Below are 22,406 nucleotides of genomic sequence, written 5' to 3'. Positions count from 1 at the left end.
TCCCTGACCGGTGGGACCAACTTGTCAGACGGGCTCTGATTCCTTCCAGTCTTCCACGGCTCCCGTCGCGTCGCGCCTCTCCTTTCCCCAACCGATTCCCGACCGCCACGCCAGCCACCGCCGCTCTCTCCTCGACCGCATCCCTCCGCCTTCGCCTACTCCGTCGCCGGCAGGCACACCGACCCCTAGGCCCTCGCCGCCGCTCCAACCATGGTAAGCACTCGCCTTGATTCCATCAATCGCCTTACCCCCTTCCGGAGCAACGGGCTCTACCTGAACCGTGAGATCTAGCGTTTCTTGGTCTCCAATCGACGCTTCCGCTAGCCACCTCTGTCTCTCTCGGCCTCAAACTGCTACCAGAATCCTTTTTCGCTTGGCTTATTATGCTGACCACGCTTCATTTCGGCGTGTGCTGAACCATCAAACATCTGGCAGTATTAATACATACCTCTTCTCGCAGGCCAATACGCTGCGGTTGTACCTCACTTGCATCCGAAACACTCTGGAGGCGGCGATGTGCCTCCAGGTACCTGATGTTCCTTGTACAATGCTCCTGCTGCTGCACTGAATTCATCAGAGGCGTAACTTAGGTGATGTGTGTTTTTGCTTTGCCGCTAGAATTTTCCTTGCCAAGAAGTTGAGAGGCACAACAAGCCAGAGGTGGAGCTCAAGTAAGTCTTGCTGCAATCAGGAATTTTCAGTCATTTTGTTTTGTCATGTACCACACATTTGTCTGGTGAAATTATTGCCAAGGAGTTCTTGACGCAATGGCATTCAGTGTGTGAAATTATTGCCAGTGTCATGTACTCATGTTACGTTAGAAACCTTGCTCCTGTATGCCTGTTTCTTTTCATCTTTGCTGCATTTCTGGGCTCTGGTGCACTTTAAGTCCAAGTCTTTTTACTCTACGAATCTTGTCGTTCTAGAAACATGAACAAATTTTTACCTGATTAACTTATAGAGTGCGGATTGCAAACATTAAAGAAAACCATCCCCATTTTCAGTATTATTTCTCCCAAACCAAGAACTGTGCTTATAGAACTGTAATATCATTCGACGTCGACATTTGTAAGCAGTAGTGCCATTCTTGTTGCTCGTGAATATTTCAGTTTACTTTCATTTTCACATGTTTCCTAACGGCTCAAGTGAGTAGATCTTTTTGCACTTACTAATCCATCTTCAATTTTAATTCCTTATTCACAGGACGAGCCCTGAACTTCTACTGAACCCGGTGAGCAAGACATCTCTGACAGCATCTAAAATTCAGTTTACAAGTCTTCATTATTGCCTTTTCATTTTTGGAAACCATAACCATGTGTTTCTTTTTTTAACGAACATAACCATGTATGTCATTATGCATGAACCAACTTTTGGTGGCAGTGCTTTCTTTTTTATTTGTAACAAGTGCACTCTTTTACGATACTGTGCTAGGAATCACGAACTGCTCTGTTTCATTTTTATCGTGCTTAAGTAAATTTAAGATTGATTACTCAATGCTGGATCTTCTTTCTTCATGCCATGGTTTTTTTTTTTACTTTTTTATGTTTTTGTGAAGGAAAAAAAAGGTTGTTGATATTTGTTTGAGCAATTTTAACAAGATTCCTCTAAAAATTTTTTCGGTTGTTGCCAAAACAATTTCATTTGCTGTTTACCTGAAGATGCTGCTTACATGATATCTTTGCATGTATCCTTAGTGGGGAGAACATTTAAAATATTTGCTCAGTATTTCCATAATTGTGTGATTCATAGTCCCATATTTGTGTACAGGTACTCATCTGCCGCAATGAAGCAGAAAAATGTTTAATAGAGACTTCAATAAACTCTATACGTATAAGCATGAAGGTACTGTGGAGATCCTTGTCAGGTTTTTCGCTACTGCTATAGTTTAAGATGCCGTTTGGGCCATACAGTGATTTGTTTGTGTCATAGCTCATAGCTGTAGACTTCAGTATTAAAATTGTTAAGAAAATATTTTCTACTACAAACTAAAAAGGTGAACCCAATTGCACAATTTATGGTTCATTTGCATGCCTTTACTATGTTTTTTCAGGTAACCATTTGTCATCTGGAGGTATATATTCAAACCTTCTGATTGATTTGACAGGTTAAGCAAGCAGATGAACTGGAAAACATTCTTGCAAAGAAATTTCTTAGGTTTTTATCAATGAGGGCCGAGGCATTCCAAGTGTTGAGGAGAAAACCAGTTCAGGTATCACAAGTGGTGCTTTATGTCTGCAGTATGTAGACAACTGAATGATGGCCTGTAGTTCTGCTAACCTTTATACTACCGGTTTCCATAATTCCATCTGTCCTATATTGGCATTGTCCCACGTAGTGACCAGTCCTATCAATATGAATGTTTGTCTTTCCTGTTAGTTGCAGAATTCCAATTGTTTATGACTGAACTCTGGCTATGTATGCATTGTTTATGTTTCAGGGTTATGATATCAGTTTTCTGATAACAAACTACCATTGCGAGGACATGCATAAGCACAAGCTCATAGATTTCATTGTGCAATTTATGGAGGTAAGATTCACTTTTACATTTGCCTGTTAGATGCAAACATTGTACATTTGTACTAGATGTTGGCATATACGCATACTCACATCGTTGTTCTTACATGAACTTTTAGGACATTGACAAGGAGATCAGCGAGTTAAAGCTGTCAGTAAACACCCGCGGCCGGCTTGTGGCGACTGAATTTTTGAAGCAGTTCATATGATGACTCAGCCATAGGTGCTGTAGTCCAGTGCTGATAAACGTCATGATCATGGCCTGTGACTACGCCTCTGTTGCTCAGCTTAGGTTTTGTTTCTTCACTCTGATTTCTGTAAATGCCTTGTGGAGGACACATTCTTGGTTCCAGAGCACCTGATTAACAGCTGACAATTGACTTATAAGGCGATTTGCGCTTATTACAATTGGTTGTGTTGTATATCTTTGGTTCCTTTTGATGAGATGTGCCAGCTATTCTTGTCGTAGCTGCATGTATGGGTCCAATTTACGGCCGCCGACGAGGGTGTGGTCTCTGCCTCTCTGGTGCTGGCACCTACCACCGGCCTAAACCTCAGAGACGGCGCGGGCTGCCGCGAGAGGGCTCTTCAGAACCGTGCCATGGCGGCGGAGGTGCGAGCACCACCGGAAGAGGAGTGGGAGGAGGCGCCGGCGGAGCATTTCCGCGGACGCGCTCGGCGCCGGGCCAGGCGTTCCACGCGGAGGCGTGGTATTTTTGCGGTCCAGATCGAGGAGAGCAGAAACGGCGGGGTGGAATTTTTACAAAAACGACGCTCCATCGACGAGGCGGTTGATCGTGGAGGTGAACCAGGCAGAAACGCCCGCCGCCGGCCGTGAAGGGTCGCCGCCGCTGCTTCCTTTGAGTCACTATCGCTGCGAGGAGCGGGAGAGCGCCTCCGTCTACTGCGCTCGAGGAGGGTGCTCTCTGCCGCCGCCTCGCACTACCGCTCCCCGTCAAGCGCGCCGCCGGCCTCAACCGCGTGTTCGCCGGCAAGGTGTTCCGCCACAAGTCCACAACAGTCAACACGTCCGCGGGGCGCCACGATCTCAACACCATGCTCGTCGATGAAGATGAAGAGCGATCGTGCCAACCATAGCCACAGCTGCAGGGCTCTTGTTCCAGAAGACACCAAACCATATGCCAGTTCTCCAGGATTCCATCAACCCACCATGGCATGGCTTCGCCCACAAATCACAGCTTGGTGCATGCCATGGGGTTCGACACGTGCCAGTTCAATATTTTCCAACCGCATTCTGGATCCTTCTAATAATGAATTCCCCATGCCGCATCCCATCGCCATCCCTAGCTGTTAAAATGCCTCAAAAAAAAAACAAGAACTCTCTAACTAATACACACTGCATCCGTACACCAACAAGATCATAAGTTAGGAACAGCATGGGCGCCAAGAATCACATCATTCCTCATTCGAAACAGGGCAAGTCCTCGGCTCTCTGACGCCATATGGTAAGACTCTTGCTAATGAACAATTGAAGCTGCATAGACCAGCTAATAGCTCAGCCTCTGCTAAGGAGCCGAGTCTGTAGGATCTGGTTGTCTTCCAGCAACCGGTCGTACTCCAGGAGCAGCTCCTCCGACTGCTTCTGCAGCGCGTTCACATGGGCCTCTGCTACCGATGCCTTCCTCTCATGTTCTTCGGTTTCGGATTTCAGCTTCTTCATGCTCTCGTTCAGCTTTGCATTCTCCCGCTGGAGCTTCTTCATTTCGCTGGAGGATTTCTCCTCCTTCTCGCGGAGGGATCGGTTCTCCATCTGAAGTTTCTCGACCTCCTCCCTGGATGTGCTGGATGTTTTCCTCAGTGTCATGAGCTTTCGCAGGTAGTGGTGCAGCCGGTCGATTACAAATGCAAGGAATAGAGTATATCCTACAAGGAGAAATAAAATGTATCAGACTACCATTGCCAGATTTAGCTATTAAAGAAATAATACGATTCTTTTCATAAAGAAGAAAACAACATTGCCCTGGGTTAATAATGGGTGTGTTCGACATTCCAATCAAAGTATAGGTTCAATGGGAATTTCAAATATCCTCCGAGGCTTACTTTTACCATTTTAGGCATGAATCTTCCTACGACAAGAAAAGGGTAACAGAAAAGAAAAGAAAAGAAAAGAAAAGAAAAGGAAGAGAAGAGTAGATTGGACCAACAGCTTCAAAGAAACCAGAGAAAATTCCTAAGCCATGCTGTCATAGTAACTTTATCGGCATGGATCCGCTCTTCTGTGTTGGAACATTGGTACACAATCTACCTTTTAGTTTGTACAGTTGTATCTCATGGATCTACAGCTTCAGTACTGCATAGACAAATATCAAATCTAAACAAGGACACCTCCTTCCTCATAAAAACGTAGAAAATTTATTCCATGTCTTAGCATTTCACAATACATACAAATACAACTATATCATAATAATTTTAACAACCAACCAGCTTCAGATAGAAGAGCATGGGAATCGGCAATTCAAGTGCCCAAACCATGACCTAAGCTATCACTCCCCTTTCATTATTACTACTACTACAATTACTATCCCTAATACCTCTTGTGTGTAATTTTAGCAGATTCAAGATGCCCAAATATGAAACAGGTCCTCAAAACCAATACTGAAGCCACTCTATTTATTCCCCCAAATCCCAACCTTTCAAGGTTGCGCTTCATAATTCTTAAAAAGTTAAAATTTATAACTAAGATTCCTAACCCAAGAGGGCCGCACTGGTACTTAATTGAAATCATTAACTAACACAAACAGTACTAGAGTAATTACAAAGGGCGTAGATTGATTTGGGAGAGAATACACCTTAAGTTTTTGTTTTATTTTTTTAAAAATATAATACACCTTATTTTGAGAACCCGCCTTATCTGTGTATCTGAATCCCCTTAGCATTCCTGAGCAAGACGGTACCCTGCCTAGATTCTACATACAAGCTTCCTGTCCTTATCCCAGCCTACCATTTTCAAGATAACATTTTCCCAAGTCTTAAATCTTCACCACGCACCACAGCATACTCAGAATGCAGCGCAAGCTGGAGCCATGCATAAAACGAACTTGTATAAAGTTGGTATTTGATAGGAGTATGTTGTGCTTAAGCAAAAATAAAATTGACAACTGGTTTAAAAAAAATGACAACTGGATACCTTACCTTCAGTTTCAGGTAAAATGACTATAGATAAATTCTAACAGTACCAAACAATATCTGAAGAGCAAACAATTGCTGCAACATGCTATTATCTTCCTTGATGCGAACAAGGGAAGGACAATAGTCCAATGCAATCCAATAAGAATGTTGTTGTAGTATCCTAATAGACCAATATAATCTAGTTTTCCTTCAACAGTTGACTAACCAGGTAAACAAAGGAGATGACCACCACTACTACCAAATGGAGATTATTAAAAGAAGCAATCCTTAATGGTAAGTAAGATTGCAGGAAACGTGCTTTGGGACTAGCCAAGTATTTGGTTCCGATTCAAAACCTGGATTGGGTAACCTGTAAATTTGCTATTCCAGACCGAACTCTAAATTGGTAGCTGAATCCAGAACATTGGATTTTCGATTGCTACTTCGTTTACCACCTAGGAACCTAAGCAGCAATCAGCCAGTCACTAATCCATCATAGCATCCATAGACACTGGTTCATTACAAAATGCTAAGTGGCTGGATTACTGTTGCCAGTCAAAAAAACGAACCAAGATAGGGAAACGAATGCTCACCAATGAGGGATGCCTCGAGAAGGTGCGTCCTCCAGAGCACCTGGTCCATGGGGCTGACGGTGCCGACCTTGAGCCCCCTGTTCTGGATCTTGAGGATGCTGGCAACGTCGGACATGAGGATCACGGTGAGCGTGCACGCCAGGGTCTTTACGGTGGCCGGGCCCTTGCCCGTCTTCACCTGGTCCACGCCGCGCATCGCCAGCTCCCTCAGCGGCCCGACCTTCACCATGAGAAGCAGCGCCACCGCGCCCTCCGCGAACAGCACGAGGAACAGCAGCTGAATCATACCTTGGACTGGCTGCGGCGTCCCTCTCTACTACCAATCTGCGATGATTCTTCAACCCCGGCTTGGCCGCGCGTGCTCGAGAAAGCCGCAAGGATTTCAATCCTCGCAAGAACGAATTCGCTGCGCCAAATTTAAGAATGGCACGGGAATGGAGGTTCCTGGCGGCAGAAAAATTACAGTTTTGACGGGGAGATATCGGAGATGAGCACCACCTTTGTTGGCCTGCGAAAAGGTGAGCTATCAGGAAATGAGGAGACCAAACCTCACCGAGAAAAGGGGAAGCATATGGAAACTTCCCTAGGAATGTGGAAAGAAGCAGCTCACCTTGCCAAGAACCAGGCGAGAACTCGAAGCAATCAAGAATCAGCGGACTTTGGGCGAGGGTTATGGGATGATGGTAATAGAAGTGGGAAAGGGTATCGAAAGGCGAAGGGTTAGAGCAAAAGACGGCGGCGAAAGGCGACGGAAGGGGAGGGGACGGGAGGCGTGCAGGCACGAGGTAGAGCGAGCGAGAGAGAGAGAGAGAGGAGTGTGAGAGACTGAGTGGGAGTGTGCTGATTCTGATTGCGTTGGGCCCCCCCTTTCTCTGTTTTTTTAACTCTTTCTTTTCGATTAACAAATGGTGCTTAACAAGCATACCCCGAAAGTTCTCCCGACATGCTTTTCAACGAATTTTAAAATGTACTGTACGAGCAATGCATTTGCAATTTTAGACAGCCTTTTTCTGTAGTTTTACTTGTATACTTTTGGCTTTTGCAAAAATTAAGATAAAATAAAATATTTAAAAAAATGAGTTCCGTAGGAAGGAAAAGGAAATTCCGTGTCATAAAAGTAGGCATTTTTATTTCACACTGATGAATCTGGAGTTTAGAGTTCAGCTACAGTGGATCTGTCAGCTGTGGAGCAGCGACCATTGCATTCGTTTTTTGTTTCATTCTACGAGCGTTTTTTCGCAGATTGTAGGTTTCTGTTCGATCCTGTCTTATAGTAATCTTTTTTATTCTGTAATAACGTGGCAGTATGGGAATTTGCAGCGCACTGGCAGCGGAGTTGATCAATTCGTCGCTATTACTCGTCCCGTGGCAGTTTATGGTCAACACCCCGTACTCATGTTATCACGAGTAATGGTCCATTTTTGGACCCTCGTCCAATTGACAATTTCTTCAGGACTTGGGGCTCTTAAGGTAGTAATCAAGGTGCCGTTGGGATTGAATTAAGGGCAAGGCCCTGCTGGAGCAAATAATGTTGAACTGTGACAGCCTAGTTATAACCGGCAAATTACCTCATCTTAGCTGGAGAACATGCTTGGCCTCTCTCTCATCTTTTGGGCTCAACAGTTTTAGACCAGTGTTAAAGTAGCAGCATGCATATCTGTGAATAAATTAAATTTGTTTTGAGGGCCTTGCTACGGTACACCCTCTTACCTCTCAGGAGGTAGGATGTAAATTAAATCTAGACCGTTAATTTTATAGAGAAAAATTCAATTACAAAATAAAGAAAAAGCTGTTACGGCGTTAGCCTTTCTAAAATCGCGGCGTTTGTAAAACAAACTGCATGCATAAATGCATTTGAGGGGGATCTCGGTAAGTATGTTAGGTTGGCTTCCATATAATATTCGTTGTTTGCCAAAACGCACACATGCCTGCCTAGTTAAGGAGCTTATTAAATTTTTTCTATTCTACACATTGTCACAGCTAATAAATTGTCACGTTACACATCGTGAGATCTAAATGTTAAAACTCATTCATGTCGCATTTACGAAATAAATATTACACACCACCTACGTCTCGTTACGAAAAATAATGTTACAACACAACCATGTCATATTTAGAAAAAAAATGCAAACGTTACATGCAATCTGCTTATGGGTATATGTGACGGCACATCACGTGAAAAAAAAAACAGAAATCTATAGATTTCAACTAAACATGCATGCAAGATAGATCTAATTTTATATTTTCTATTTTGAAATAATCTGCTTATGGGTATATGTGACGACGTGGAAAAAAACAGAAATCTATATATTTCAACTAAACATGCATGCAAGATAGATCTAATTTTATATTTTCTAATTATAAATATATAAAATAGATAATAAAACTATTACCTCTTAAAGGGTAATATAACATTAAATCAACGGTCCATAGTTATTTCGGTGTACCATAGCAAAACCCTTGTTTTGACGCTGGACCCAGCACCTACTGCTGGAATTTAGTACTAGTATAAACGGATCTTTGTAGGAAGGCCTCATCATGATAGACAGGGACTAGTCTCCTTTGAGGCAGGATCATGGATGCATGCTTGCCAGGCCAGACCCCATGCCCCCTGTGGCTCCCTAACATTCGGATTAATCAATTATTTGCCGCCCCTAACATTCTAAAAGCCGCAACATTTTTTTGTGCAACAATGGTAGGTACCTGAAGATGAGTGCTGGTAAACAGGTCAACACATATGGGGACCTTTTTTTTTTAAGAAAAATACACATATGGGGACTTGACTTTGCCTCGCAGCAGCTACAGTAAGATCTTGTTAGCTGTTGCTGCTTACAGCTAACCACGGGTAACAAGATCACCATGATGGCATGGCACCGGAGTTAAGGCGACAGGTATGTACGACCCGTGCAGGACGGAGTGAGTGAGCAGTGACCACGGACCACCACACCAGATCAGACCGCACCACCCACCACCACCAGCAACAGCAGCGGCGGCATCGCCAGCAAATCAAGGGAAGCGGGAGAGGCGACGACGGAGCAGCAGCGAGAATCCGACGCCATAATGGTCAAACATGACCCCTTCCTTTTCTTCTTCCCCTGTGCTTCAATTCTTTCTTCCTTCCTGGTCCTCTCTCGCTCTACCACGCAGTCTCGTCTCGTCTTCCTCCTCTCTTATTCTCTCTCTCTCTCTCTCTCTCTCTCTCTCTCTCTCTCTCTCTCTCTCTCTCTCTCTCTCTCCTGCTGTTGAACGCAGCGGTTCTTGCTTCGAATCCAGGTCGGGAGGGGGGAAGCGGCGCCCTGAGCCGTAAAGGAACCGCCTTCTGCACCTGTTCTTGGGGGGGGCTTCTCCGACGAAATGGCTGTGAGTTCTTGCTCTCGATTGACCCCTATCTGCTGCGGTTTCCGAGGTGGTCGTGTCCGGATCGGTTTGATCCTGCCTTGTTTTAGCATGTGCGATTTCTTGGAATTGCCTACGGTTGGCAGCACGCAGCAGAGCTTCGTCGTGTCCCTCTTCTCCTTGCATGCCCCACCGCTGCTCTTGCCTAGGTTGTCATGTTTTGCTTCGTGATTAGTAGATAGTAGACTGCATCTCTCCGGAAGCACTTTCTTGTTGCTTTCTCTCCTTGGTCCAAGAAATGTACTAATCCTATTAGAATTATTTGCTTTGTCTTCTTCCTAAGTCAAGATCCGGTTAAAATGTGTGATTTCGTTGTGCCCTCGGTATTACCATGAGTCCATTTCGTCAAAACCAAGTTACTATGAGTCCAAGGATCAAAATCATCTCGTTTAAAATTGATCTTGTGGTCACCATACTGATGTAGGGAGAAAGTGGTTAAATGGATGCCATCTTTGATAAATGTGGGGTGTGAAGTGTGATAGAGTCTGTTTGCCTGTGTTTGGGATTTCCCCAATCTCAATGACAGCTCCTATGTTACTATGTTACCATTTAATTGTGTTAACCATGGCCTGCTGGAAATCAGTAATTGCTTGTTCTTTCTGGTTGCAGTGTTAATTCTTGTCGCCATCTGAATGTATCTTTAGTACTGCCCCTCCAGCTTTTGATGGATAAATAGATTCTCTTAATATGGAACTTTCAGAGTGTGGACTACACTAATATGGTACTGGGTTGTCAAAACAATGGCCAACCACTGTCTGATATGCATTTATTTATTCTACTATACCAGCATCAAGGAGTTCTCCATCTGATTTATGGATATAGTCATTAATTGGTATCATCTCTGTGAAATGTGGGGTGTGATAGAGAGTCTATTACTCTGCTTACCTATGTGCTTGGGATTTTCACGGTCTCAAAGACAGCCCCATGTTAGCATGTTTCCATTTAATTGTGCTAACTGTTAACCATGGCTGTTGGAAATTAATAGTGGCTAGTTCTTTAGGATTGCTGTGGCGATTCCTGTCGTCTTGCGAATGTATATCTAGTATTGTTCCTGCAGCGTTGATGGATAATTAGATTCTCTTTATATGGAGTTATGACAGTGTGGACTTCACTTAATATGGTACCTGGTGTTAAGTCATTTTGCCAACCAGTCTGATCAGAATTTGTTTTTTATTCTTCCGCACCAGCATCAAGGGGTTCCTAAATTTGGAAGCTGGGAAGATGAGAATGATCACCTTTACACACAGTATTTTGAAAATGCTCGTAAGGGTAAATCTCCAGGTAGATCTGCTACTCAGAATGACAATAAGGGAGATCCGGAAACGCCCTCAAAGGATCCACCATCAGCTAAAGCTTCTCCCCTGAGGACTGGGTCAGATCCAGCGGTGCGAAAGCCCAAGGATGAAAGACGTGCGGACAGAGAAGATGATCTTCGTCGGCATGAGGCCACTGCTGGAAAACCATATGCTGAGTCACCGAATCATAAACACAATGATCATACGAACTACAATAGCACAGCAAGAAAAACTGGCATGGAACGATCACCTCTGCATCCTCACCACCAAGCAAGAGTTGTAAACAAAGGAGGGGTTTCATCTCCTTCATGGGAACGGAGGGGTTCATCAGAAGGAAACCGTGGGAACGCACCCACCACACCTGGAAGGTCCAGGATGAGACCAAGTGGGCGTGGAGATGAAACGGTATATTCTAGCTTTTGAAGTCTCAACATAAGTAAACTGCACCTAATATATATCAAGTGTGCATATGAAGTATGTCTTGTCTGTATAATTTCTGAAGATATGCACTGTAATTCCTTGCATATAAAGCCTGAGAGAGGATCAGCTGTGCCCAAGTTTGGAGAGTGGGATGAGAAAGATCCCTCCACAGGTGAAGGTTTCACCGACATATTTAACAAGGTGAGGGAGGAGAAACAGTCTGGTGATGCTCCTGTAATCACCAGTGATGCAGGTTATAACCGCTCCAATCAAGGCCGCAAATATGAATCCTCGGTGAGTCCACTTCAGACTTATTACCATGCTGCTGCTTTGAACTGTATCTTGATCTAATATACGGATAAAGCATTTGTTGTGCATATGCTTCACATACCTTTAATATAAAAAAATGCTTCACATAGCTTCGAATTTTCTTGCATTTTGATGCCCTTCTGAAAGCAGAAAGCATCTGGGAGTCCGGGACTTGATTTCAGAGTGTTGGCCATCGTAGCACTAAGTAGTGGAGTCACTTAATTAAACTGCCTGGTGCACTGTTACTGGTTTTAATGATCATTGTGGCATGCTTGAATCTGCACTGATTGAAAATTGACTAAACAGCAACAAACCATGACCCAAACTATTCCCGAGCTGAATCATTGCAAAATATTAAGTATACTGGTTACTGGTAGCATTGGTACCTTTTGTTTGCAATTAAGTTCAGTCTTCAATGCTATTGTTACCATACTGATTAAGTTCAGTTCCAAGTAATCATTCACTGCATGCGGTGGCATGCGGTAGTAATTTGGGTTGTATCTGAGGGATCTACTTTGGCAACTGCTTTTAGAAGTATCTATGTTGAATGAAGGCTACATAGTATGTTGAAGAAACATTTTATAACCCTGCTGAATTCATATTCTGCTTACTTGCAGGGTTGCTCATGCTTCAGTTGGTTCAGAAACTGATAGCCGCCATTTAAGATTGGATGAACCAGTGCTGATTGTATCATTGTCACATGAGTGGTGCCCCAAAATTGTGTTGTCCCTGTTGTAATATTGTGTGGTAGCGAGACGTACCAGAACATGGCTTTGAGAACTTGAGGTTCAGTAGTTTGAGCTGTTTTGTAAGTTGTGGTTCGTTTCTACGTAGAATCCTGCAAACCTGCCCCGTCGCTAGTTTTTCATCATCACTGTTTAAAAAATCTATTGGAGACGCAGAACTAAGAACTCTAATAACATAAGTAGGGAGGACCTCGCACAACATAGCTTTGTTTAAAGTGGAGTACTTACCCCGAGTGTTATAAACATGCTTTGTCTCACTTTTGTTTCAAAATTTGGTGATGTTCAATTTACAAATCCAACTACATCTCATAGGGAAAAGAAACCTGAAAACAATATAACTCTCACAAGGATAAGCGTCTCTCCCTATACGGCTATACCCACTGGGATTTTTATTATTATGGCCGGCAAGCTGCGGTAGGGATTTGAAACGGCATGAGCCTTTTCTATTTTATTAAAAGACGGGTCAAAAAGAACGGTGGTCTGGAAAAATGATGGAACTTCTCAACAACCAAAAACGGAATAAAATGATCATCTGTCATAAAAAATACTACATTCCGTTGCACAAACAAATAAATCACAAGGTTACAGAAACAGGGACGCAGGGCTAGCAAGGTTGCAGCAGAAACAGCCCTCGCACATTCACACACACACACACACACACACACACACACACACACACACACACACACACAACTCGCCAGCCGCCTGGGCAGCAAGGTGATTTCGAAAGTTGCGGTGGAAATGCTGGGTAGCAATGCATGATCAAAGAATAGCATTTAGTTCACTAAACCCCTTATATTTTCGAATGAAATCATGTTTTGATACACATTCTCCAATTTTGGATTATAGCTGTAAAATCCGGAGCCAACCATCCTAAGATAATAAACGAATGTATCAAAATCCAGTTCACCTATAGATGCACCATACTTGCAACCAAAAGAACATATTGAGGGAATTTACTCAGAGAACATCAGATACACCTACTCATCTTGCGAGATCTATGCGTGACAAATTGACAGTTCGTTTTATATACTGATAGCGTTCTTTACATCAAAACTGAATGTTCTCTTGTTTGTCTTTTGGGGCAACACATTGCCATAGAGCTCTGTAGGAATCAATTTCCCTTGCATCTATTCCTATCGCGTGAAGATTCCGTGCATATTCCTGCAAAACATGACGAGAAAAAGAACATATCAGAGATGAACTGTATTTAATACAACTGTATGCATCTATATCATGCCAAACAACATGACCCGTCAGAAGAAGCTGGTTGTAGATAAGGTCTAGGGTGCCAAATAAATCCAAAAGGAACAGATTATATCACTTAGATACAAAGTGAATCTACCATGGGAATTTCTTGTCCAGCACATAGTATATCAATGCAATTTATGGACAAGGGCAAAAGGGCAGACAGCAAACCTGAATATCAAGAAATAGCTGCGTACAGATCTTGTCTGTGTCGGATATGATGTTTTCTGAGGCATCAGTACTAGCCCCAACTCGTCTTTGTGCACCTTGGCGTAGTCTTTGCAATGAAGACTCCGTTTTCCTTGCCTTCGTATTGAAACAAGATCTAAGTAACTGGAAAGTGAAAATAAATCTCCATGAGCAGCTAGGAAACCCTTACTTACCACAGTGACAACTTCCGAGACCAAATCATAATACATTGCGGTGATCTTGTCAGTAGATCCACGGCACAGCTTGGTTTTATCATCTTCTGATAAATAATTTACACGCTCCCCTTCAAGAAACACCTACAGGAACAAACGAAAATCTTAGAACAAATAGCACATAATCAAAATAACACATCAGACTAGTTTTAACATCACTACAGACACACAAATGAAATATAAAAAAATATAGAACATCCCAAGCCATATAACCTATCTGTCAATAGAAGAGCAAGACAAATGAAAATCTTTTAAAATAAGCTAAACTATTACAGGTTGATCACGTACTAAATATCAATCACCTCCTGTGTGTGTGTGTGTGTGGGTGGGTGGGGGGGGTGTGCTTTGGCAATACTACAGAACAGTCACATGCTCTCCATTCCATCAATTCAAATCAAAAGAAAAGATCATAAAACAAGAGGGGTAAAACAGGAAGTCATTAACCTTCAGCGGATGTAAAATCCCTGATACGTATGGAGAATGCCTCACTGCAAGTTTATTTGTCAGCCTATATGTAGCTGTTATTCCTTTCAGGTGCTTGAGGTCCTACAATCAATACAAAAATAGTTGTCAGTTAAAGAACGGGAGTAACATAGATTAATGTCAGAAGAAAGTTTATAAGGGTGCCTAACTTTACAGTATGTATGATTTCTACTTTGGTTCTTTTTGCTCTTATGCATAGAAGTATGAAGTGGCTCTTCAGTGACAAAATAACAAGAGTCCAAAACCCTTGTATCTAGTTTGGAAGAAGTGATGATCACGAACAACTAAGAACATGCAGATAGTGTCTCTCACCATAAGATGATGTTGTGATCTACTCACCTCATTAGACTTCTTAACTATGATTCCAATCATGACATTCATTATGGAAGGCAACAGCTCCTTTAGAGGTTCGACAGCTTGCAGTATACTTTGTTTCACAAGATTAAGCACTTCAATGGGGCATGATGCAAGTAATTGATTCACATGTCCAATGAAGCTGCCTGATTCTGAAAGCTCACCAATTACAGCATGTACATCATGCATTATCTGTAAATCAATACAAAAATATTTTAATACAAAAGACAAAATATGTCCAAGAGCTATAATATTCTATGTCCCCTTTGCTCAACAATTGGATAACAATTTCAGAATGTAACAAGAATTATGCCTTCTAAGTCAGAAACAGGGAATTGCACAAAAAGTAACACTGACTCGCCTCCATTCATGCAACCAAAGCAAGCAAACCATAGAATACAGACAATATGGACCAAACCGCCTTTTCAGTTCATTGGGGGGGGGGGGGGGTGGCTTAGTGTCCATTTCCATGGTCCTTGCTTAAAATTGCCACAAAATGGGCTACTTAGCTGCAGTTTTTCTCTGACCCAGCTAGCACCAGTACATCTGGAGTCTAGTTAGAAGTGGGAATAATGAACTTCCTGTGCACTTCAGAAGCATTTACAGCTGGAGCAACTAGTCATCTGACAACTAACTTAAAAGTCTTGAAACTTCAGGTGAAGTACAGTTAACAGAGAAGTGCATAACGGTGCTAATAAATAGGATATGACACTCGAAGTTTCAGATATAAGCAGAGAGGCTCAAGGTACAGGACGGAAATCACCAGATGCTAATAGCAGAAATAGCATGATCAGAGTTCAAACATTATTATAGAAGTGACTTACATATATGAAATCGTCTATAGGTATAGACAATGCCCATTCAGCATCTGCAGGCGAATTTGGACTACCATCAGAAGCTTTACGTGCAGATAGACCAGATGAAAGCCATGTTGTATACCTTATGGGTAGAGGAACATACACTATAGATCAGCATTTATGAAATCATGGAAGCAAAAGGGAAAAATATCTTTAGTGGTAGTTATACCTTGAAATAAGCTGCAATGACAGACGGAGGAATTTATCACAGTGAGAGAAAACAAGAACCTCATCACTCCAACAGGTCTGCAGACTTTCTAAGAGCTTTAAACTTTGCTTCAAGAGCAATGGCTTCCCTTGAGCCTCATTCATTCCAGCAGGACTAATGGTGTTTGTAAGAGTAGAATCAAGGCCACCCGCAATTTCCTGAAATCTTGTGTATTTAACAGGTAGCAATCAAGTTAGAAACAATGTTCTGATTTCTAGAGAGCACCTAATAATAACAGAATAGGTATACATCTTTTATGCATACCGTAATGAAAAGTAGACACCAACATTCCATTGTCGCATGAAATCTGTGTAAGCAGGCTCAGAGCGGAACTTTATTACAGCAGACTTGGATTGACAGTAACCTGCAGAAAGATAGATCAAGCATGATTCTAAATACCCACATGAACATTTGAAAGTGTAGATATATGACTTTTCTAGCTTTTGTGCAACACAATGAAGAAAAAGATACAGTGTAATCAAGTTTTATTCCCAACATTATTGGCACTTTGGCTGAATCTAACACCCAGAATACATCCAGGTGCTTGAGATAACAACCCCATCTCATGTCACTCTTTATTATTAGGTTATGATGGCCATGCCATTCATAGTACCAGATAAACATACAGAAACATGCTTTGGAATACAATATTAGACTGCAATTCACACTAAAATAATAAGCAAATTGCAACACAAGAATACCTTCCAGAAAATCAAGAAATCCTAAGCTCGCCTTGTAGTTCTTCAGGAATTCTTTAGGTTTTCCAGGAGAAAAGGCCCCAGGCTTGCCTTTCTGTATTGCAGAAAGGACTTCTTTGAGTATTGAATTACCCAGAAAATCAAAAACATGCAATCCAGAGTTTGCTGCATCATAGAAAATTCAGCGAATCTTAGATGATGCGTATAGATAAGACTATATGCTGCATGCATGCTGTTCACAAAGTAGTAATGAGAATTTTCAGTAGGACCTACAGTTACCTGATGATGATATTTCCAATATAAACTTGCAATCTTTTTCTACGCATTGCTTTATCTGCTCATAATCATCTTCCAGTCCATCAGAAGATGCACCAGCAACTGCTTTTGCATAATTTTGAGGGACTATTTTCTGAATCAACGGGGACACCACTGTTGCACGGAAAAGCTCTTCAGCTGATGATGTATTGTCGATGGCAGCATAAGCGCGCAAACAGTTGTAAATTACTTTTGCATCACGGTGTTCCAGACCGTCCACAAAGCAACGCTCCAAGCTACCATCAAGCAGTTTTGTAGCACCTTGGACCCTCTTCTCCATGTTCTCAATAAAAGGGAGGTTCTGTACTGCCATAACGTAACACAATAAGAATCATAAACATAAGTTGCAATAAAATATATATATATATATGATACACTGATTTAAAGACAAAAATGAAAATAAACAGGTGTGAAAGCGAGATTGTAGAAGCTCAACACAAGATTATAACATAAAATTTGCAAGAAAAAGGGGGAAATAATTCTAAAATAGAGGGCTAACCATATACACTAGGCCTGTTTTTTTGCCTTACACTATTAAGCCAGATTTAATTTCGCATTGTATTCTATGGTTTAGTGTGTTGTGAATTCAGTGATGACACAGGAAAACCAAGCATATGGTATGTCAAAGTCATATTCATTTTGCGTTGAGCACTTTTCTCCATAAAGATTTTTCTCAGCAACTGAAGTCACAAAAAAGGGTACTTTGAGGTCCGAAGATCCTAAGGAACACTATGCATGCTGAGACAAACCTGTGCATGACTGATGTAGAATTTAAGCCGGTTCATCTCACTTGCTATTCTTTCTAGGAGGATGCTTTGAGTTTCTCTGACACCTGTTCCTGCCTCCACATTTTGTGTATCGATTGACTGAACTTCAGCATTCGATGAATCAGATGGTGCAGATGGTAGTTCCTTGATCAATTTCTCAACCTGGATGCGCAAATAAAAATTTAGGGAGAATACATGATATGGCCCAAAGCTCAACCTAGAAGTACAAAAGATGAGAACACAATGAAAAGCATTTCAATTGCATGCTATGGACCAAAGCTCAACCTAAAGTGCAAATGACGAGGACACGATGGAAAACATAGCAGATACTTGTTTTGATGATAGCCTTGAATTAGGCAAATACAACATCAGTTGACCAGTTAGAGTAACTTCATGAACAGAAAACATTTATTGGAATTATCATCATGGGTTGGAAAAATCATACATATGTGTCTGAGCCCAGGGTAAATTCAGTGTGCAATGACATATGCATAGTTTGCAGGTTTCATCCCAACAATGCAAGCAGCCAGGTCACCATACTCATATGGCCTCATACACCGATAGTGCTTAAATGTAGCACCGCTTGTAATCTAGAGTAAGCATAGCTAAAGTTATGACGTAGGAGTAACTCAGGAAATATGACAAGAAACAAATTGTCACGATCGAATACTGGACCCGGCATTTTTGAAATGGGAAGTGTAATAAAACAGACCTAGTCCGGATCTGGTGATATCCAGGAAACAAGTGTAAGGAATAGAGGAGGAAGCTGCATTCTAGCGGACCTTGGAGACGACGTGCGAAGTGTCGAGCAGCAGCTCGAGAAGCTCTCGCGCGGCAGTGGCCGCCGCCCGCTGCTCGAGCCCCGCCCTGAGCGCGGCCAGAGCGGCCGCCGCCCCCGCGCGGAAGCCCGCGACCTTGTCCCTGAGGTCCGCCAGCGGCGCCCTCATCCTCGCGGCGGCGGCGTCGACGCCCTTGAGGCGCGCGCTGAGGCCGACGAAGTCCGCGTAGTCGCGGTTGATGAGGCCGACGAGCTCGGCGCGGAGCGCGGCGAGGTGGGCGCGGAGCTCGGCGGCGAGGCTCTCGAGCGGGACGTAGGAGCGGAGCTCGGCGACGTACGCGTCCGGGTCGAAGTCGGCGCGGAGGAAGGAGTCGGGCTTGAACCATGGCGGGTGCGCCTCGATGGGCTCCCCGAAGAGGTCCGTCGCCGGGGCCGGGGCGTGGGCCGGCGGAGGGGACGCCACGGCGAGATCCGCCATGGCGGGGTGCGGGAGGGGGTTAGGCCGCTGGGGCAGGTGGAGGGGATGGATCTGCGGCAGCGCGCGCGGCGAATTGAGTGAGATCTAGCAGGGGAGGGAGACGGTGGTGGTGGAGTGCGAGGGAAGGAGGTGGGGGGCTGGCTGACGGCCGACGGGTGGGGGTGGGCTCGCGCCGCGCCGTTTGGATGCCGAATGGGCTTACTTTTATGGGCTGTAGAGGCTAAATCGGGCCGTGTAGGAATGGATCCAACCTACTGGAAATGGCTGGCTGGCGTCCAAATCGGATCCTACTGTGGGCCTCGTATAGCTTTAGGTGGGCTTTGTTGTCTCAACTGCTGAATGGGCCTTTCTCAAACAAACAAAAAAAAAAGAAGAACTGCTGGCTGCGCAAATGTTCAAGTACTCTCGAGAGAGAGAGAGACAGAAGAGAAAAAAAAGTCAAAATAGCACGATGCTTTCTTGACAGTAAAGGAACAGCTCCCCCTCAATAAAAAGGTAAAGGAACAGCTTGCTTGGTCTCCAGAAAAAAAAATGGACATTAGATTCTTCACTTGTTGTCAGACTAAATAAAGTAATAGATACATTCTTTTTCATGTCATGGCGTTGGTTGTTGGCCCTATTTAGTTGGTGAAAAGTTGTTAGTTTTGGTATTGTAGCATATTTTGTTGTTACTTGATAAATAATGTCCAATTATGAACTAATTAGGCTTAAAAAATTCATCTCGTGCTAATCAGTTAGACTGTGTAATTAGTTATTTTTTTCAACTGCATTTAATGCTCCACGCATGAACATTCGATGTGACAGTTATTGTAGAATTTTTTTGGAATTAAACAGGGCCAGCTAAAGTGAAGCAGAAGCACTTACTAGCACAGCACCACTACGACGGGAGGACAAGAACAAAACAAAGTGGAATGAATGGAATGGAATGGAACGGGATGGGTGCAGTGGTTGACTGGTTGTTGGACAAATGTATAGTCTAGCAGCACGGTCGAGTAGTTGAGGCGAGGACATCTCTGAGCGCTGGGCATGTTACCGGCACCTTCCTGACAGTCGGTTGCAGCGAGCGCCCATCATTCATTCCTTTCCCGTTCATGGCCATGCATCCTTGCTCTCGCGGTGCTAGGGCACATGGCAGCAGCACAGCAGAGCAGAGCAGCTTGCTTATCCCATGCATCCCTCTTCTGGAGTAGAGTAGTAAAAGGTAAACCAGCAAGGAAACGCGGCCTTAATTGACCCATGCTGCTATGCATGCATAACAACATTAGCCGAGGGAGGATCACTCAACATGAACAATCAATCAAGCCAGGCAATGGCATTATGTAGATCCTCTGCCACATGGCCTCAGCTAACTGCATATCGGAGAGTCGAACTCTACACAATGCACAGCTAACTGCCAACAGAAGGCTTGTGCCTGTCTATGGAGTAGTGTAGTATTTATCGGGGATTTTAATTAATTAATTATTTCATCAGTAAGAGGGACACGTACAAAAGAAAAACAATTAATAATCGATGGATAGATCATCTTTAAGTAATTTCATTTCATCCGTGTGTCGACCAAGCACTGCACGTACGTCGGTGGAGGAAATAAAGAAACGCGCGCGAGCGGCGGCTGCTGCAGGACCGGCGGCGACGGTTCGCAGCCAGCCAGCCAAGCCAAATGCCAAGCCGAAGGGCGAGACCAACCCACGTACAGGACGCGCGGCCTCCTTTTTTCCCCGATTTCATAAATGATGAGTACAATCGGGCGGGGGTGGCTAATAAGCTAGCTACCTATGATTACTCTTATCATTTGTTTGTTTCACATGCATGCATGTTGTTGATGATGAAATGATGAACATCAAGGTTTTGTTTAGTTGCGAAATTCAAAATTTCAAATCTATCATATCGAACGGAAATCTTATATGCATGGAGTATTAAATCTAGACAAAATAAACAACTAATTGCATAGTTTGTTTGTAAATTACGAGATGAATCTGATAAGCCTAATTAGGCCATGATTAGATATTAAATTGCTACAGTACCATGCGCTAATGATGGATTAATGTGTGACTTTCCGGGCTGCATTTTAGCTTATGTAAGGCACCAGTAAGGCAAGGAAATGTGTGACTTCATTCCAAGCTGCATGCTCTGCTCGTCCCGTTTCAGTCTCCAACCAAACAACGTAACTAGTTAAGGTACTCCTGAAATAATCAGTGAAAATCCTTGTGTGTAACTTTTACCCATGCATCTTATTAGGTTAGTCTCAATGGAAATGTCATGAGAGCGTCGTCATGAGCAATAAATTTGCTGATGTGGAAGAGTCATTATGAAAAGAGAGGGTGTGGAGTGTCATAGAATATGAGAAGAGTGTCATCACCATGACACACTTCTCTATCTCGATTACCTAGTTTATGGTCTTGATAACTGTGTCGATGACACTCCCACTGAAACTGGCCTTAGTAGGTGGTGGTGTAATAATGAGCTAGGCAGCTCATGTTATAGCTAAGCAAGCTGATGTGTTTAAAGATGTCCTAATTAATTCCCTTGGTTTAATGAGCCTACGGAGGTGATTCGGAATATATATATGTGTGTGTATATGTGTGTATATATATGTGTATATATATGTGCATATATATATATATGTATGCACATATATATACACACACACTTTTCTACTCACAGTGTGTTGAATATTATTCAACACACCGGCGGCGCCGTCCACAACTAACTGTGGTGAGGAGAAATTAAAACCCACCAAACAGCTAACTCAACCAACCATAATATCACCTGTAGCCTCTAATTACTCCCTAGCCATAATGAAAGCCCATATGGTAGTAAAAGCCTCCCATAAAACTTAGCAATCACTTTTAATTCCATCAAAGCTATATAAGTGGAGCGTAACCATAGGACAGTTGTCCCCATAATTATTGTATGATGCCATGTCCATAAAATTCTCAACTAATTACCATAAAATAAAGGAAACAATTTACTCCCCAAGCCGATATATAACTGTTAGACCTCTTCTCTCTCTTTTTTAATCCTCTATTTTTTCCCTCACACTATTTTTACGGCCAAGATGCAGATTCTCTGCCCCCGTCACTCAAGGTGAGCAACCAATCTGCTCCAGGACCAGTGATGCCAGCAGCCCCCCTTGCCGCAGCCTACACTTCGTCGGCGATGGGCAGCTGCCTTCCCCGTGCATCCCTCTTCGGCGAGCACAAGTTCGCCTGATTCGGTGGACAGCAGCAACTATATATGCGCCCCTTAGTGGTGAGTTCAACCGATCATTCGATGAATTGATGATATTGTTCTTATTGCCGTTTGCGACTATTCAGACCTATATTGCAGCCATCTCCACATCTGGCTTCTCCAAGTGGCATAGCCCAGATCCGATCAGGGTTTTTTTATCCGACCGTT

The 22,406-nt window shown here is 43.2% G+C and overlaps 4 protein-coding genes across 5 annotated transcripts; 2 read left to right on the top strand and 2 right to left on the bottom strand.

Moving 5' to 3' along the window:
- The first annotated feature begins 42 nt into the window (after positions 1-42).
- Positions 43-2,936, top strand: LOC120649105 (actin-related protein 2/3 complex subunit 4). Its single transcript, XM_039925788.1, has 8 exons — positions 43-213; positions 461-526; positions 619-671; positions 1,204-1,231; positions 1,768-1,842; positions 2,105-2,209; positions 2,438-2,527; positions 2,634-2,936. Exons 1-8 carry the CDS (start codon positions 211-213, stop codon positions 2,721-2,723), a joined length of 510 nt encoding a protein of 169 aa, XP_039781722.1. The 5' UTR covers positions 43-210; the 3' UTR covers positions 2,724-2,936.
- An 818-nt stretch (positions 2,937-3,754) lies between these two features.
- LOC120649104 (B-cell receptor-associated protein 31-like) lies at positions 3,755-7,076 on the bottom strand. The gene is made up of 3 exons (XM_039925787.1): positions 6,847-7,076; positions 6,237-6,744; positions 3,755-4,398 (listed from the first exon to the last, which is right to left on the bottom strand). Exons 2-3 carry the CDS (start codon positions 6,520-6,522, stop codon positions 4,031-4,033), a joined length of 654 nt encoding a protein of 217 aa, XP_039781721.1. The 5' UTR covers positions 6,523-6,744; positions 6,847-7,076; the 3' UTR covers positions 3,755-4,030.
- A 2,074-nt stretch (positions 7,077-9,150) lies between these two features.
- On the top strand, positions 9,151-12,527 carry LOC120649102 (RPM1-interacting protein 4-like). Of its 2 annotated transcripts, XM_039925785.1 has the most exons (5): positions 9,151-9,299; positions 9,510-9,596; positions 10,820-11,332; positions 11,459-11,641; positions 12,274-12,527. In XM_039925785.1, the coding sequence occupies exons 2-5, from the start codon at positions 9,591-9,593 to the stop codon at positions 12,304-12,306; spliced, it is 735 nt and encodes a 244-aa protein (XP_039781719.1). In that variant the 5' UTR covers positions 9,151-9,299; positions 9,510-9,590; the 3' UTR covers positions 12,307-12,527. The 2 variants fall into 2 exon arrangements, with proteins under 2 accessions (XP_039781719.1, XP_039781720.1); XM_039925786.1 differs by lacking the exon at positions 9,510-9,596 and having other exon boundaries at positions 9,160-9,299.
- A 650-nt stretch (positions 12,528-13,177) lies between these two features.
- Positions 13,178-19,125, bottom strand: LOC120649101 (conserved oligomeric Golgi complex subunit 2-like). The gene is made up of 12 exons (XM_039925784.1): positions 18,537-19,125; positions 17,737-17,916; positions 16,952-17,288; positions 16,676-16,837; positions 16,239-16,338; positions 15,936-16,139; positions 15,734-15,848; positions 14,895-15,101; positions 14,517-14,618; positions 14,034-14,156; positions 13,822-13,956; positions 13,178-13,566 (listed from the first exon to the last, which is right to left on the bottom strand). Exons 1-12 carry the CDS (start codon positions 19,008-19,010, stop codon positions 13,453-13,455), a joined length of 2,253 nt encoding a protein of 750 aa, XP_039781718.1. The 5' UTR covers positions 19,011-19,125; the 3' UTR covers positions 13,178-13,452.
- Between the last annotated feature and the right edge of the window lie 3,281 nt (positions 19,126-22,406).

The sequence above is a fragment of the Panicum virgatum genome, chromosome 9K, assembly GCF_016808335.1.
Source record: "Panicum virgatum strain AP13 chromosome 9K, P.virgatum_v5, whole genome shotgun sequence".
Lineage (NCBI taxonomy): Eukaryota > Viridiplantae > Streptophyta > Magnoliopsida > Poales > Poaceae > Panicum > Panicum virgatum.
The sequence above is the reverse complement of the archived record's forward strand: the minus strand, read 5'-3'. Positions and strand labels throughout refer to the sequence as shown.

Bases quoted from the DNA above. Each gene is read 5' to 3' on its own strand.
- LOC120649104 (XM_039925787.1), bottom strand. From the start codon at position 6,522: ATGATTCAGCTGCTGTTCCTCGTGCTGTTCGCGGAGGGCGCGGTGGCG. The intron at 4,399-6,236 runs GTGAGCATTCGT...TTCTCCTTGTAG, and splicing joins TCTCGAGGCATCCCTCATTG to GATATACTCTATTCCTTGCA.
- LOC120649102 (XM_039925785.1), top strand. The intron at 11,333-11,458 runs GTATATTCTAGC...TTGCATATAAAG, and splicing joins GTGGGCGTGGAGATGAAACG to CCTGAGAGAGGATCAGCTGT. The intron at 11,642-12,273 runs GTGAGTCCACTT...GCTTACTTGCAG, and splicing joins GCCGCAAATATGAATCCTCG to GGTTGCTCATGCTTCAGTTG.
- LOC120649105 (XM_039925788.1), top strand. The intron at 1,232-1,767 runs GTGAGCAAGACA...ATTTGTGTACAG, and splicing joins CTGAACTTCTACTGAACCCG to GTACTCATCTGCCGCAATGA. The intron at 1,843-2,104 runs GTACTGTGGAGA...TTGATTTGACAG, and splicing joins CTATACGTATAAGCATGAAG to GTTAAGCAAGCAGATGAACT.
- LOC120649101 (XM_039925784.1), bottom strand. From the start codon at position 19,010: ATGGCGGATCTCGCCGTGGCGTCCCCTCCGCCGGCCCACGCCCCGGCC. The intron at 15,102-15,733 runs GTAAGTCACTTC...ATTGATTTACAG, and splicing joins CTATAGACGATTTCATATAT to ATAATGCATGATGTACATGC. The intron at 13,957-14,033 runs GTAAGTAAGGGT...TTCAATACGAAG, and splicing joins TCTCGGAAGTTGTCACTGTG to GCAAGGAAAACGGAGTCTTC.